The sequence below is a fragment of the Protomyctophum parallelum genome, assembly GCF_964188405.1.
Source record: "Protomyctophum parallelum genome assembly, chromosome: 5".
NCBI lineage: Eukaryota > Metazoa > Chordata > Actinopteri > Myctophiformes > Myctophidae > Protomyctophum > Protomyctophum parallelum.
Window position 1 is genome coordinate 11047057 of NC_139702.1, and position 15584 is coordinate 11062640.

General features: G+C 42.9%; 2 protein-coding genes across 2 annotated transcripts; both read right to left on the reverse strand.

Annotated features, from left to right (window-relative positions):
* Window positions 1-706: 706 nt before the first annotated feature.
* On the reverse strand, window positions 707-7977 carry LOC310858887 (uncharacterized protein). The gene is made up of 3 exons (XM_083765184.1): window positions 7559-7977; window positions 4860-5007; window positions 707-3817 (listed from the first exon to the last, which is right to left on the reverse strand). The coding sequence occupies exons 1-3, from the start codon at window positions 7814-7816 to the stop codon at window positions 2592-2594; spliced, it is 1632 nt and encodes a 543-aa protein (XP_083621310.1). The 5' UTR covers window positions 7817-7977; the 3' UTR covers window positions 707-2591.
* Window positions 7978-8244: 267 nt separating this feature from the next.
* On the reverse strand, window positions 8245-14263 carry LOC310859027 (uncharacterized protein). Its single transcript, XM_083765379.1, has 3 exons — window positions 13900-14263; window positions 12572-12722; window positions 8245-12285 (listed from the first exon to the last, which is right to left on the reverse strand). The coding sequence occupies exons 1-3, from the start codon at window positions 14161-14163 to the stop codon at window positions 11090-11092; spliced, it is 1611 nt and encodes a 536-aa protein (XP_083621505.1). The 5' UTR covers window positions 14164-14263; the 3' UTR covers window positions 8245-11089.
* Window positions 14264-15584: the final 1321 nt, after the last annotated feature.

The following is a 15584-nucleotide window of genomic DNA, read 5'->3' on the forward strand; positions in this document are numbered from 1 at the left end:
CCACCATTACATGTTTTGCTACTCTTTCTTTCACAGGCTAATGACCACTTTAACAAAATGTATGCAGTCACCTGTAAGAGAGCTCCTGTTTTACTGTCAGACAAGAAGGGTTTGTGGAGACAGAGCACTACTACTGAGCCACTACAAAATCTGAGGCTGGGGCAAAAAAGCCTTGCATTGTTTTTGGACCTTATTGTTCATGGAATGACCTACAGACCACTCAAACTGGATTGCTTTTGGACCTTGGTCACTGGATTTTGTGATGGCACATGCACTTCCCAGACACTGCTCCTGCTTTCGCAAATGCTGTTTCTCTAGTTTCTTTTAATTGTTAGTTTGGCAACTTTTGTTGCTTAATTGTATTAGCCTTTTATTGGTTCACTAGGTTCACTTCTGTGCATTTACCTACTTTTGGTTATTTGATAACTAATATTGTTATTAAAAGGTTCAGATTGTTATCAAATGTTAACAATTTATTCAAGACATTCTCTATCCCAACACGTTAAATATCGCTTAACTCCATGTGTCCCTCTCCAATACCATTTTGAATGATGCAAGTTTAATTCAACACCTTCAAGTATACATGACAGTATGACACACTTCTGTGTATTTTAATTATCTCTTGTGATACAAAGTATGTTACTGTATAACAGTGGTTCTCAAAGAGTGGTTTGGGGACCCCCAGGAGTCCTTGGGGGTCCCCGGCTAAATTATTGAAATTGAAGTACTACATGAACCCATACAGGTCTGTAACTCCAAAAGTGTACAAAGGTGAACCAAATGGACTCTGCATTTGGTTCAATTTCACTCTCTGAGTTGGGTCCATAACCTACTGACATACCAAACTGGGTGTCCTTAATTCAATTCAATGTTTGAGAACCACTGCTGTCACTGTGCTGTGTTCTTTTGACAGTATAATATCAGTGACATCACAAGACTAAAAGTTAGCTTTTCTTCATAGTTACCAATCAATTCTGGAAGGACAACCAGCAGAACATTGAATAAAGTTCATCATGAACACCACAATTAACATATTCACAAACACTTTATCATTTCATTCAGAATGGCAGGGTTAGTATAATGTTCAATGATTGGCAATGATTATAGCTATTAGGAAGCCAGTAGGCTATCGTCGTTGCTGGTGGAAAGCTTGTATTACTTTTGGAAAACAAGAACCTGAAGAACCTGTCTTCAAATGGACCCAATGTAGCCTATAGTTATTTAGCCTCTTGTTTAAGGTGGGGTGCAATATTTATAAAATCAATAAAAAAATATAAAAACAGCAATAATAATTGCTGGTGCTCACTGCTCAAGCCTGTCAACCATTAAAGACCATATCATCATCAAGGCACAGGGTGGGTTATGCTCCTTCACGTCATAGACAAGAAATTTGCATGCTACTGCAAAATGGTGGCTGGCATCCTCAAAACGAGGCCAAACACAACTCTATATGGTCCAACGAACTCCAAAACATACACTGCAACTGCCCCAGACTCTCTGTACCCCATCTTCCAACCAGTCCAGTGACTCCGATTAGTCTAGGGTTCAGACGTGTATAATGTTTTGACTTGGGAGTTTGTACAAATTGGTAATGTGAAAAGTACCAAGACATTATCCTGTGAAATAAACAGCTTTCACTAATAGTTAATATTTAAAAAATAAAGATACACTTGCACACTGATTATCTGCTTGGTACAAGAGCATACATTATTACATTTATTGAGGGCAATGTTTAGAAATGTAGGGACCGAAGTGTATCTTTCATTTTAATTATGTATGTGCACTTGCCTACGCACCGAAAGCTTTTCTGTACAACTCGACAAAAGTTATTTAATTTCTCTTTTGTTTTCAAATAGTTTTATCGCAAACTTAAATGTTTTATTTGAAGACTTGGCTGCCGTGACATTTGGCCTTTTCCCTTTGTGCCTGCCCCAGGGGCCTTGCCCTAAAATAAAAATAAAAATCAGGCTTGATCCTAATGCTGCATTCACACGGGCAGATGCAAAGATACAGTCTACCATTCATTGTCAATGGAAGCCAGCGACATGAAGATGCAAAGAGACGCATCCGACGTTTGTAGCTGCTGCAAAAGCTACAAATGGAAGCTGAGCTGGGTTCAACTTCCAGATGCAAAGCTACAAAGCTACAACTGTAGCTGCAATGACACATCTCACACGACTGAGCAACAGATATACAAAGCGACAAATATGCTGTGATATTTGCATCTTCCTCGTGTGAACGCACCATACCCATTATTCATGCATTTTATTATAGCACAGTATTTGGTGTCTTAACTCCAAAACGCTATTCAATATTTTGACAATATTTCTGATATTATATTTCGCATACTAACCCTTGTGTACATTTTGTGTCCAACCTAAACTTTTGGTTTTCTAGCAAACTGGAAAGTCTCCCATGTGTGTGATTTTCCAGATCAATTTAATAGTACACATCCTATTGCAGAGTTACTTTGTCCCAGTTACTGGACTGCTCTCATATCAAAAGGCAACGGCTATGCACCATCACCTCATCTGTCCTTTCATCATATCACTGATCTGTCCTCATCTGTCATGCTGAGGTTTCATTCTTCATCACCTCATTGACTTGTCCTCCGCCGTGTGGATGCTGAGGTGTCTCTTCATATGGTTGGACTGCACGAAGCACCTGCCACAGATGGGGCAGCGGAACGGCTTCTCACCCGTGTGAACACGCTCGTGGTTCTTCATCTGATGCTGGTGGGAGAAGCGCTTGGAGCAGTGGCGACAGCCGTACGGCTTCTCACCTGTGTGCACTCGCTGGTGCCGCCGCAGGGACTGGAACTTGCTGAAGTTCTTCCCGCACAGCTCGCAACGGAACGGTTGACCTCCGGTGTCGTGGTCCCGCTGGGCGGGTAGCGCCATAGGCGGGATGGAGCTGAGGAGTCTGTTAAACTCCCTAGCAGAGGAGGCGGCAATTTCGTTGAGGGAAGACGACTGATTGTCTCCTCGGTTAGCCTGAGGGTGTAAAACCTGCCTGATGGTTTTGATTGGAGAAGAAAATGAGGAGAAGGAGGAGAGGTCGCCGCAGGAAGACACACTGTTAATATCAAGCAAACTTGACTTTAAACCTGTAGTTCTGTCTAAGGTCTCTGTGCTCAGTGTCAGGGCTGAACGAGATGCTTCCAGCTCCTCCTCTCTCCCGTGTTTCTTGAGTCTCTGTTTGGCAGACCTGGTTATCCTATCCCTGTCTATTATGCTCCACTCTGAGCTCATGTCTGCCTCCACTTTAATTGGAACAGAATCCACCACCACCATATCGGGTTCCCAGTCCAGATTACCAACCAGGGGTGGAGCAACGTTACTGGGGTCGCCAGAAACGTGTCCTCCCTGTTCCTCTAAAGCTCCTGGAGAACCCTCTCTGCCATCAGTGTTGCTCCCAGTTCTCCCCTCTTGATGTGGGCCTGAGTTATGTGGAGGGTCCAGAGAACAGTTCCCTGTAGTTAGGCTGCCAGCGTTATTCCACACCTCTATGCCTACACCAGCTTCTGCCCACTCAGATGCACTGGTGAACAGGTTGTCATCGTCGTGACTTGTGGTGGTGAATCTGTTATTGCGGTCAGTTGATGGATGGTGGCTCTCTCTGCTTGCATTTCCGTTGCTGTGGTGACTGGCAGTAGCTTTGTTGTGTGGTGGCGCATGGGCGTGGAATTGCTGGTCGACGTGGAGAAGATGATTTTCAGGCTCTACAGCGAAGGTTCTAGATCTAGGTCTGGAGGACTGGATGCTTGCAGATGCCCTTGTGTTTGGATCACTGCCCCGTTTGACTGTGGGTTGAATGTCTGAAAGAGGAGAAAATGAACAGTTGGTTATCAAACTTCTGAAAAGTAAAGAAGAGTAGGGCTGTTGTTTATTTTCATATCAATTATTCTTTTTTATTTTTTTTATACTTTTTATCCCACGATTTTGTAACCCATTTATCTAATGTGATCCTGGGCTCTACACACCCTCCGCCAACCTGGGGAGAGCAACGGACTTGAACTCATGCTTCCTTCATGCCTGAGTGTCCAAGTTGCTCCTTTACACCTGATAATATCAATTATTCTATTGATTACTGATTAATTAAATAATCAAGAAGCATGTTTTCATAATGTGCTTTATTTATGTTGTTATAAATCAACAAATCGATTAGCGTGATTATTAACCACTTGTTCCTTATTCTAGTTCATCATAAAAAGGTTTCATGCAAAAATAGCTCCACAAGCTCAAAATGAGTTGACTCATGAAGCTAGATAGACATACTAACTTTGAGTGTTTGTGTAAACACAAACATTAAAGACAAAAGTGAGGACGCAAATTGTGATTGGATGGCGTGATGTGGTGGGAGATGTGCCATTGGTTGAGAATGAGATGATGACGTATGATGATAAGAGCACTCCTCACTTCACAAGGGTGTGATTTATTTTCTCTCTTTTTTAACCTTTGCTATTGTGAAAAGAATCACACCTGTATGAAGTGAGGGGCGCCAATACATTAAAGTTTAACTCATGTTGCTATGATTAGGTGATGTAAAAACAAACTGTGTCAAAACAAACATTAAATTCTCCTTGTTGTTAATGGGATTTAATGTGTTGTGTTAGGGACAAAACAAACATTAATTTCTCTTCATTGTCAATGGCATTCTTTTTAAACAAACGAACTAAAAACAAACATTAAACCTGTATAGAGGAGGGGCCCCTCAAAAAAGAAAATGGGTTAATCACTTTTGTTGTATAATCGAGCCCTTGACCAATAACAGACTACAGAGGTAAACATTTTGTCTTGTAAGAAACCCTACGGATGCCAGCTTCAACACCTGCAGGGTATCAGATCAATGACGAGTACCTTTGAGAGTGTTCCCGTCACCCTCCTCCTTCAAGATGATAGGAAAGCCAGCGCCCCCGTCCTCCTCCTCTCCTCCTGTTTCCTGTGTTGAGCTCTTGGTCACGGGGTTATATCTGGCTCTGCTGGGCACCGATGGTCCACGGGTCACCTGTCACAATGAATACATAATGAATCACCATAACTTAATCGATTTTGCATAATCCATCTGTATGAATTAGTAATTACTCTTTTGGAAAAAAATAGAAATAGATGACCTATGGCTATTTTGCCAACACTGGCAGTATTAAATCCAATCCATAGCCTGTTTTGATCATATTATTTATTTTGAGTATTAGAACCAATCATTGTCAGTATTTTCATTCTATTGACTGAGGATATTTTTGAGGGCCCTCCTATGTCCAGCATTTAGTGTGTTGTAAACACAAACATTGTCATAATCCTAATACAAACATAAAATGCGATTTGATAATGAACGGACAGTTTTGTGTGTTTGTGTAAACACAAACATTGCGTAACAGATGAAGGTGAGGATGCAAATTCTCAGTGGCCGGAATGAGATGATGTATGATGATAAGTGCCCCTCACTTTACACGGGTGTGATTTGTAATATACCTGAATGTACAATTTTCCATTATAATAAACCAGACCGGCCAACCCTCCTTGATTTCAACAATTTCTCCTCATGACTCCTTCAGAAACTATAGTAAAATACGCACATCACTTCATGGAGGTGCTGGGTTCAAAAAGTGACAAAGGAAAAGAGAAGGGAACCTGCACACTATGCTCCAAAAGGTCATTTGACGTTTCGAGCCAAGGCTCTTCATCTGGTCAAAACCAGATGAACCAGATCTCATCATGGCCTCTAGTTTTATATCCATGTGAAAGTTCTGGCACAAAACGTGTATTTAGTCAATTATCTCTACTTTTTCAAGAGATGCACACGGACATCTTTCTCTCCGGACGAGGGGGGCCGGAATAATCGATGAACTGATTTGACAAATACGTCCCGTTTACAAATACGTCCCCTCACCCGGAGAGAAAGATGTCCGCGTGCATCTCTTGAAAAAGTGGAGATAATTGACTAAATACACATTTTGTGCCAGAACTTTTACATGGATATAAAACTAGAGGACCATTTTTCACTCCACGTCTTTGGAATTATTTAATGGGTGAGTACAAACAGAGCATTTATCACATTTATGCCACCGATGTTTCAATTCTACCAGCATTACCAGAAGGGATCTATGCCTGTGGCCCTGTGATACATGAAAATGTATGAAGTATAATTCAATGATCACAGGCATTCTAGGTCTAATCATGGCCCACATAAGACCAACCAGCTTAGCCGCAATTTGCAACTCTAGATTTTTTTACAATCTGTTGAATCTAGAGTTGCAACACCCTCCATCCACTTCCTATTCATGATTTTCGGTTTCTGATCTGCTGGTCTTAAATGACGTTAAACTCACCAACATTGCAGCTGTAGTCCAAGCTTGAATTATCCTCTTTCAATCTGCCGAGCTTGTTTTTCATAAAAATCCCCCGTAGACATGTTATGAGTTACTTTCTGTCCAAAATATTCCAAGAGTGACATTTCCGAGCCGCCATTTGTATTTTTGCAACGTGCCGTAAAACAAGATGTGAGGGGGAGCGCTTGTTTAATAGAATCTTACCTGCGCAGGTAAGACACCCAAAGAAGAGGCAGACACAGTGCGACGCCCCATCACACACAGCCTTCTATTAAACAAGCGCTCCCCCTCACATCTTGTTTTACGGCACGTTGCAAAAATACAAATGGCGGCTCGGAAATGTCACTCTTGGAATATTTTGGACAGAAAGTAACTCATAACATGTCTACGGTGGATTTTTATGAAAAACAAGCTCGGCAGATTGAAAGAGGATAATTCAAGCTTGGACTACAGCTGCAATGTTGGTGAGTTTAACGTCATTTAAGACCAGCAGATCAGAAACCGAAAATCATGAATAGGAAGTGGATGGAGGGTGTTGCAACTCTAGATTCAACAGATTGTAAAAAAATCTAGAGTTGCAAATTGCGGCTACAACCAGCTGGCCTCTAGTGCTCAGTCAGTAGCCTATATGGTACGCTACACACCCTACTCAACTGCCATAATATTCATTTGCGTAGTTTCTTGGTTCTGAGTTCTGACATGCAAATCACCATGGCAGTATTTGAATGTTTTTTACTAGTTGGAAGGTGTGAGACGCTCTGTCTTCTCTCTATCAATCTGTCTTTCTTGCCATTGCCACTTTGTTTCTGGCACGCATGCACACTTTTTACTGTCGCTTTATGTAGATGTATGACTGGATTTGCAATTTTGCACCCCAGTCCCGTACACATGACACATCACAACATGTATCCAAGTGATACATTGTAATTTAACGCAATCATAAAGAGAATAGATAGTCACTTTTAAGAAATTAGCTGCCATTTAAATGGCTCTTTAATTGCTATCAAATAATTTTGTCATCTGTAAGTCTACTTTAAACTTTGTAATGGATCCTATGTTAGTAAAGCAAGCAAGACTGAAAATTACATCTCTGTTAAATATTTGTAAACCCTCGACTTGGATGAAAATCCTTGAATCTTACAGTCTTTAGGTTCAGAGATTGGCAGGAAGGAATGGAAGATTTCTTCTTCCACAAAAATACTGACAACACAACAGTCCTAGTGGACTCACATGCAGGGCGCTGCTGTTGCGTCTCAGAGCGCTCAGTCTGTCCAAGTGGTGGTTGTTCCGTCTGGATGTCTGGAACTTGGCGACCAGCAGCTTCCTCCTGAGGCCGTCTAACTCCCTCTGATTCTGGGTGATCTCCAGCCGCAGCACCGCGTAGCCATCATCCACCAGCTTGCAGATCTCTGCCACCGCGCTGTTCGCCAGGACCTCGATCACCGCGGCCAGCTGGGCGTGGAACGAGTCGCTACTGTTGGTAGACATGAGTGGATCTGATCACTTAACAGTCGCTGTTGAAGAAGAAATAGGTTTGTTTTGTGGATGTTGTTGTCAACAGTCCGCCATGTTTGTTCTTCTTCTGCCTGGTGCGGTCTTCCGGTCTATTTGTCAAGGACTATCGTGCGGTGCTAAAAGTATTCATTCGATTTAGGACACCTAGTGCATGGAGTAAAAACCGCAACTAGCTTGACTGGATATACCTCTTGACTGGAATAGGTTCTATTCGTTTCGCAGTTTGCAGATCCGGTTCTGATTCGGATACGGAAACTGCTTGTATGTGTGCGTGAACGCATACGTGGAAATAACCGGATACAATAGGCGGGATTATTGACCAGCTCTTAAATCAGTAAATAGATAAGACGTCATGTTGTATTCGTTTTTTCTTTATTATATACCGTCAATGACTACTTTATTAACAGTTACATCTGGACTGCAACATTAAAATATTTTTATTTCTCGTTATGCCTTGACTGAGATCCCACATTCATTCTCACACAGACCAGAGTTTGAATAGAAATAAGTGAGTGATAACTCTAGACACCATCCATCCCATCCAGCAAGCACACAGGTGTTTGTATTATTAGATAAGATAAACCTTTACTGATCCTCATTGGTAAATGTAGTCGGAGTCTGACACAATAATATAACTTTGTTTATAGAGCATTTATCAAAACAGTTACAAAGTATACCAAACGGAAGGAAAGTCAAACAAGAACACATGAGAATGTTATGTGCAGTTTGTTTGAAATACAAAAACACTTTACTCACACTTTTCTATCTATCCTACCAGGACTCCTACTGCTAGTCTAATATCCTACCAGGACCTCTAGGCTAGGGAGCAGATGCATCAACACTATTTATTTTGGAACGATTGAGACCTTTGTAAAATACTTGTTTCATGGCCTGACCTCACCGTATCTTCTTCCATCAATAACCTTGGTTTCCACTGATCTGATGTAATGAACTTACTGTCAAATGAGGATTTGATTGGTTGTTGTGAATCAGTGGGCGCTCAGCCAAGGTGACCAACTATACATTATTTTCTTCACGATTATTCTATTACTTTGGATTAATCGAATAATTGAGAACCGGGCATTTTTATTATAAGCATCAGCATTATATTAGATAATCACTTATTTTATAGTTTGTTCCCGAAAGGTCCAATATTGTATAACTTTGTCCCAGTTACTTAACATTTGCCCACATCCAATAAAGCATCACCCATGCACCAACACCTGTGGCCTGATTTATGTATAGGCCTACTTAGCTGTGTGCATGTGTCGCACACTGAAAACAGCCGATTTACAATTACATCTATTATAGATCTGCTATTGTTGGAGCCTGTGTTACAAGTAACCAAGTGTAGCTGCAATATGGCTTTGGGACCTAACTGCAGGGAAGGTGATCACAGCTCAGTCTGCGGACCCCTTCAACAATGTTCAGTTCCACACTACAGAATATCTACTGGCATCAGGCAGCTCGGACAGGACAATCAAAATATGGGACGTGGAGAAATTGCTCATGATCGGCTCTTCAGGAGAGACAGGGCCCGTCAGGTGTGTCCTGTTCAACCCAGATGGCTGCTGTGTGTACGGAGGGAGTGTGGCAGCATTCCCACCGTGTTGCAGCTATGGTATGTGGACCATAAATTCTTGATTAAAAAAGCTTGATTTTTAGGCCCCAAAATCTATAAATCATACACTATTAAGGCAACCAGACTGTTCCATGCACTGCACAAGGTGCCCTTTTTTCACTTGAACGCCTGCCCCTCTAAATGTATGTGCACGCCAGTGCTCGCCAAGCCCAAAACACTGCCTAGTTTGATCCCCTCTGCCAAGAGCGAGCCCATAGGGCTCAATGTGGCTGACTTAGTTCTAACCATCGTCACGTGATCCCACTGGCCTGAACGACGAGGAGGTCCTGTCTCAGATGACTGAAGGTCACCACACCACACAGATGTGAAGGTGGCTATGGACACCGCTGTAGCCATTGGTGACACGTTGCATCATTGTGGACGTTCTCAACATTTTAAACGTTAAACCTGCAGTACAGAAACTAGACCTGTGTACCTCCATCCTACCACAGATGGAAAAGCTACTGGACAGCAAACACGAGAGTTATATCCAGACGGGTTACAGGTCTCTGAAGCTGTTCGTGGCGCATATCTGGCCGCTTATGTCAGAGTGGACATCACACGACAAGAGCAGCACGAGAATAATGCAAGGCGTGCCATGAACATCTTAAAGAGACACTTAACCCTTTTTGCAAAAAAATATCTGTTAATGACATTTAGGAGATTTAGAAGACTTTCCTGGGGTCTTTGTGTGTAATATGTGGTTTTAGATATTTAAATTTTAGCAGTGTCCATGATGTCAAATAAAATCTAAAATATCTAAAACCACATATTACGTGTTTTAAGTGTTTTAAAAATTCTAAACATCATTAACATATATATACTGTATATAATGTATTGAATAAAGAGCATTGTTAAGTATAATGGTAAAAACAAACAACAGGGGGCACAGTTGGTAGTGCCGTCGCCTCACAGCTAGAAGGTCCTGGGTTCGATTCCCGCTGGGGACGCTGTGGGTGCTGGCGGCATGTTCTCTCCTCTGTATCATCAGTGCCCATACCCGAGGCAGGGTTGGCGAAAGGGCCATTCTGTGTGGAGTTTGCATGTTCTCCCCGTGTCCCATAGGGTAGGTACCCTCACAAAAAACACACAGTAATCCTGGTCTCTAAACTGCCTCCCCGTGGCCAACCAGAACTGGTTGGAATAACGTGTTCCTTCCACGCGCTACGTCCAACCAGGGAAACTCCCCCCTGTCAGGTGTGAAGGAGCAACTTGGCACTTGACACTCATGCATGAAGAAAGCATGAGTTCAAGTCCGTTGCTCTCCCCAGGTTGGCGGAGGGTGTGTAGAGCCCAGGATTAGATCATTGACACAGGGGTGAAAAATGGGTTACAAAATCGTGGGATAAAAAATGATTTAGGGAAAAACAAACAAAAACAACAACAACACAGGCTCGCTACAGTGTAGCAATGGTGTAGCGGCTACGCCATCTCCTCACTGATGTTCTCTGTGCTGTGGATACTGACTCAGTGGCAACAACGGCATCACATCAGTGATCTGTTCTCTATCGTATGCTGGGGCTGTGCGAGCCCTCGTGTTTTGCATGATTCATCCGTTTTGCAGTTTGGCTCAGCACCAGAGACGTGCGTTATTTTTTTATTTTAATGCTGTAGCAACAACACCCTCACGTGTGGATGCTGAGGTGTCTCTTCATGTTGTTGGACTGCACAAAGCATTTGCCACAGATGGGGCAGCTGAATGGCTTTTCTCCGGTGTGAACGCGCTCGTGGTTCTTCTTCTGATGCTGGTAGGAGAAGCGCTTGGAGCAGTGGCGACAGCTGTACGGCTTCTCGCCCGTGTGCACGCGCTGGTGCAGCTGCAGGGACTGGAACTTGCTGAAGGTCTTCCCGCAGAGCTCGCAACGGAGTGATTGCCCTCTGGCGTCACGGGCTGGCTGGGCGGGTAGCGCCATAGGCGGGATGGAGCTCAGGAGCCTGCTAAACTCGATAGCAGAGGAAGCTGCACTTTCGTTGAGGGACGACTGATTGTCTCCTCGGTTTGCCTGAGGGTGTAAAACATGCCTGGGGGTTTTGATTGCAGAGAACGAGGAGGGGAAAGAGAGGTCACCATAGGAAGTGGCACTATTAACAACAACCAAACTTGACTTTAAACCTGTAGTTCTGTCTAAGGTCTCTGTGCTCAGTGTCGGGGTTGAGTGTGCTGCTTCTAGCTCCTCCTCTCTCCCGTGTTTCTTGAGTCTCTGTTTGGCAGACCTGGTTATCCCATCCCTGTTTATTATGCTCCACTCTGAGCTCATGTCTGCCTCCACTTTAATTGGAACAGAATCCACCACCACCATATCGGGTTCCCAGTCCAGATTACCAGCCAGGGGTGGAGCAACGTTACTTGGCTCGCCAAAGACATCTCCTTCCCGGTCCTCTGAAGCTCCAGAAGAACGCTCTCTGCCATCACTATTGCTCCCAGTTCTCCCCTCTTGATGTGGGCCTGAGTTATATGGAGGGTCCAGAGAACAGTTCCCTGTGGTTAGGCTGCCAGCGTTATTCCACACCTCTATGCCTGCACCAGCTTCTGCCCACTCAGATGCACTGGTGAACAGGTTGCAATCGTTGTGACGTGTGGAGCCGGTGAATCTGTTATTGTGTTCAGATGATGGATGGTGGCTCTCTGCACTTGCGTTTCCGTTGCTGTGGTGACTGGCAGTTGCTTTGTTGTGTGGTGGCGCATGGGCGTGGAATCGCTGGTCGACTTGGCGAAGATGATTCTCAGGCTCTACAGCGAGGGATCTAGGCCTGGAGGACTGGATGCTTGCAGATGCCCTTGTGTTTGTATCACTGCCCTGTTTGACTGTGGGTTGAATGTCTGAAAGAAGTAAATTGTCAATTGGTTATAAAAATTCTGAAAGTAAAGAGAATGAGCAGAGTTGGGCTGTCGTTTATTTTTGTTTCAATTATTGATTACTGATTATATATTCAAGAAGCATGTTGTTTTCAGTTTCACAGTGTTTTGATTTATGTTATTATGGATCAACAAATCGAGTGTGTACTGTACTTCCTGACTGATGAAGCTATAGATCTGCTATTTTGTTATTTTGAAAACTTTTGCTATTGGAATTTAAAAAGAGGAGAAAAAGGAGGAAATAGATTACTTTTGTTGAGTGTGCTGCAGTCACCCTCCACCTTCAAGATGATAGGAAAGCCAGCGCTCCCGTCCTCCTCCTCTCCTCCTGTTCCCTGTGTTGAGCTCTTGGTCACAGGGTTACATCTGGCTCTGCTGGGCGCCGAAGGTCCGCGGGTCCCCTGTCACAATTAATACATAATTCACCATATCTTAATTACTCAAGATAATCCAAATGATTTTGTGTAATCATTAATCATTTCTATTTATCTGTATGAATTCATCTTTTGAAAAATAGAAATAACATGGCTATTTTTCCATTTTTTAAAACACTGGTATAAAAGTATTAAATCCATAGCCTGTTTTTGACCATAGGACACATTATTCATTCTGCGTATTAGAACCATCTGGCTGGGTACGTCTGAGCACGGAAACAGCATGGTTGTTTTTCACCACCTGTGCGCAACCTAACACAAACACACGCACATATTAACTGTATATATGGTGATTTCGGGTGTGCCAGTATAGTACAGTGACAGTACAGTAGAAGGACCCCCACACGGTAACTCAGTCATTTCTCAACCATTTCGGACACAGGGCGGCTCGCCGGAATCGGGCCGGCACCCTGGGTGCGTTCCTATGGAACCCCCCCCCCCCCCCCCCACGGAGTTGCACCACTTACTTAACACGGGTGTGATTTATTATACCAAATCATTACGATAAGGCAGAACTGCCGGCCCTCCTTGATTTGAACCATTTCTCCTTGACAGTCCATGGTTTCTTCTTAATTTCGGTATTTCAGCCGTTTTGTGTGTCAACCTGTGTGTGTCAAGGGTCTGCATAAAGACCAACCAGCCGCTCAGTATACGCAGTACACACAACACTGCCGTGCGCGTATCAATGTTCATTTGCATCGTTTCTTGGGTTTTTGACATGCAAATCGTCATGGCAGTATTTGAATGTTTTTTGTTGGAAGGTGTGAATGAAGCTCTGTCTCTCTCTGTGTCTCTCTTGCCAAAGTTGCCATTGCCACTTTGTTTCTGGCAGTGTGTAAACTATGTAAACGGTAAACGCTTTATGTAGATTATTACTGGATACACTCCAGAGTCTGGAGTGCAATTTATATATGTGGGACTGTCTGGACTCCAGACAGTCCCACATAGTTTAATCAAACTCCAATATGCACCAGACTACTGGAAATTACTCTGTTAAACGTTGAGAACAATCCTTGAATCTTACACTCTTCAGATGCAAGAATGTTCAGAGGTTGGCAGGAATGATAAACACAAATATAAATTAATTGATATGGTCCAATAACCAATATTCAATGTTAAAATGAAATAAAATACTTGGGCTCACAATTACATGCACGGCGTTGCTGCTGCGTCTCAGAGCGCTCAGTTTGTCCAGTTGGTGGATGTTCCGTCTGGATGTCTGGAACTTGGCGACCAGCAGCTTCCTCCTGAGGCCGTCTATCTCCCTCTGGTTCTGGGTGATCTCCAGCCGCAGCACCGCGTAGCCATCATCCACCAGCTTGCAGATCTCTGCCACCGCGCTGTTCGCCAGGACTTCGATCACCGAGGCCAGCTGGGCGTGGAACGAGTCGCTGCTGTTGGTAGACATGAGTGGATCGCTTCAAGCTCAACAGTTGCGGTTGAAGAAGAAATGGGTTTGTACGTTTGTTTTGTGGATGTTGTTGTCAACAGTCCACGGTGTTCCACCATGTTTGTTCTTCTTCTTCTGGTTCTTCTTCTTCTTCGTGGGGTTTCATGGCGGTTGGCATCCAAATAGTTGAATTACCGCCCCCTTCTGTTAATCTAAATTTCTTATTTACAATCTATCACATAAACCAGTTTCTGTAATAAATGTAATCACAGAGCCTCTCCCAACATTATCCTCTGCTGCACTAATTAACCTTTTAAAAGTGATATAACTCCCACCTCCCTCAGCTCTTCCACCATAATAAAGGTATCTATGCTGCTACATTCAATTGGTTGATTGATAGATACTGTATGGAGCTGACCTGTTGACATTCCATATGTTGATCTGACCTCATCAAACCGTGTACATTCAAGACATGCTCCTTATATGGCCAGTACAGAATTCATTCCATGTTGATCTGACCCCCCATGCCAAAGCGCCAGCGCTCGTAGATGTATTTTATTATCGATTCTGACATTTCCAAAATGTCAGAATTGACAAAAGACATCTACAAGTCTAAATCTTAGGCTACCCCATACATCCCATCCTAGCATCCTACTAGATGTGTTTAGGTGTATTATTATAGGTAAATGTAGTTGTCATCAACAGCAGTAAGCATAAAACACAGGAACAGGTAAGAGTAAGATAGGACCCAATTATTTATATCCAAAATAAATAATATTGTATTTGTTGTATTGTGTGTGTACTAATGGCTATAGTGTGCTCAACAGGTCTCTTTATATATGAAAGGTGCTGCATGCTAGGGGGCGTGAGTGAGTTAGACCTTGATTGCAGGAGATTAGCTACAAGTTTAGTGTTCTTTTCATTTATCTTTGTAAAAGGAAGAAAAAGTAATCAAGCATTATTAGTTGAAACGAAACCGAAACTGGCGTGGACATTCATTTCTCCAGTAAATGCAAGCATCCGCCGTCTGACCGAGTGTCTCACAAATGGAAAAATATATATAATATAAGGATATGTGGTCACCAGTCCACATTCTAAATAAAATACATTAAAAATGTAATATTTAGTCTTAAGTTCTCAGACACAATTATAATAGGCCTACAACTTTATTTATAGAGCATTTATCAAAACAAAGTTACAAAGTGAATTACATCAAACAGAAGAAAAAAGCGAGAACACATAAATGTGCAGTTTTACTCACTTAAGTTACTGCTGGTTTGAAATCTATCCTACCAGGACTTCTAGTACTGTTACCGGTAGTTTTATATCCTACCAGGACCTCTAAGTACTGCTGGATTTTCTATGCTACCAGGACCTCTAGTACTGCTGGTAAGCAGGAGGACCAGCTTATAAACAAACCCCATTTCTGAACTATTGAG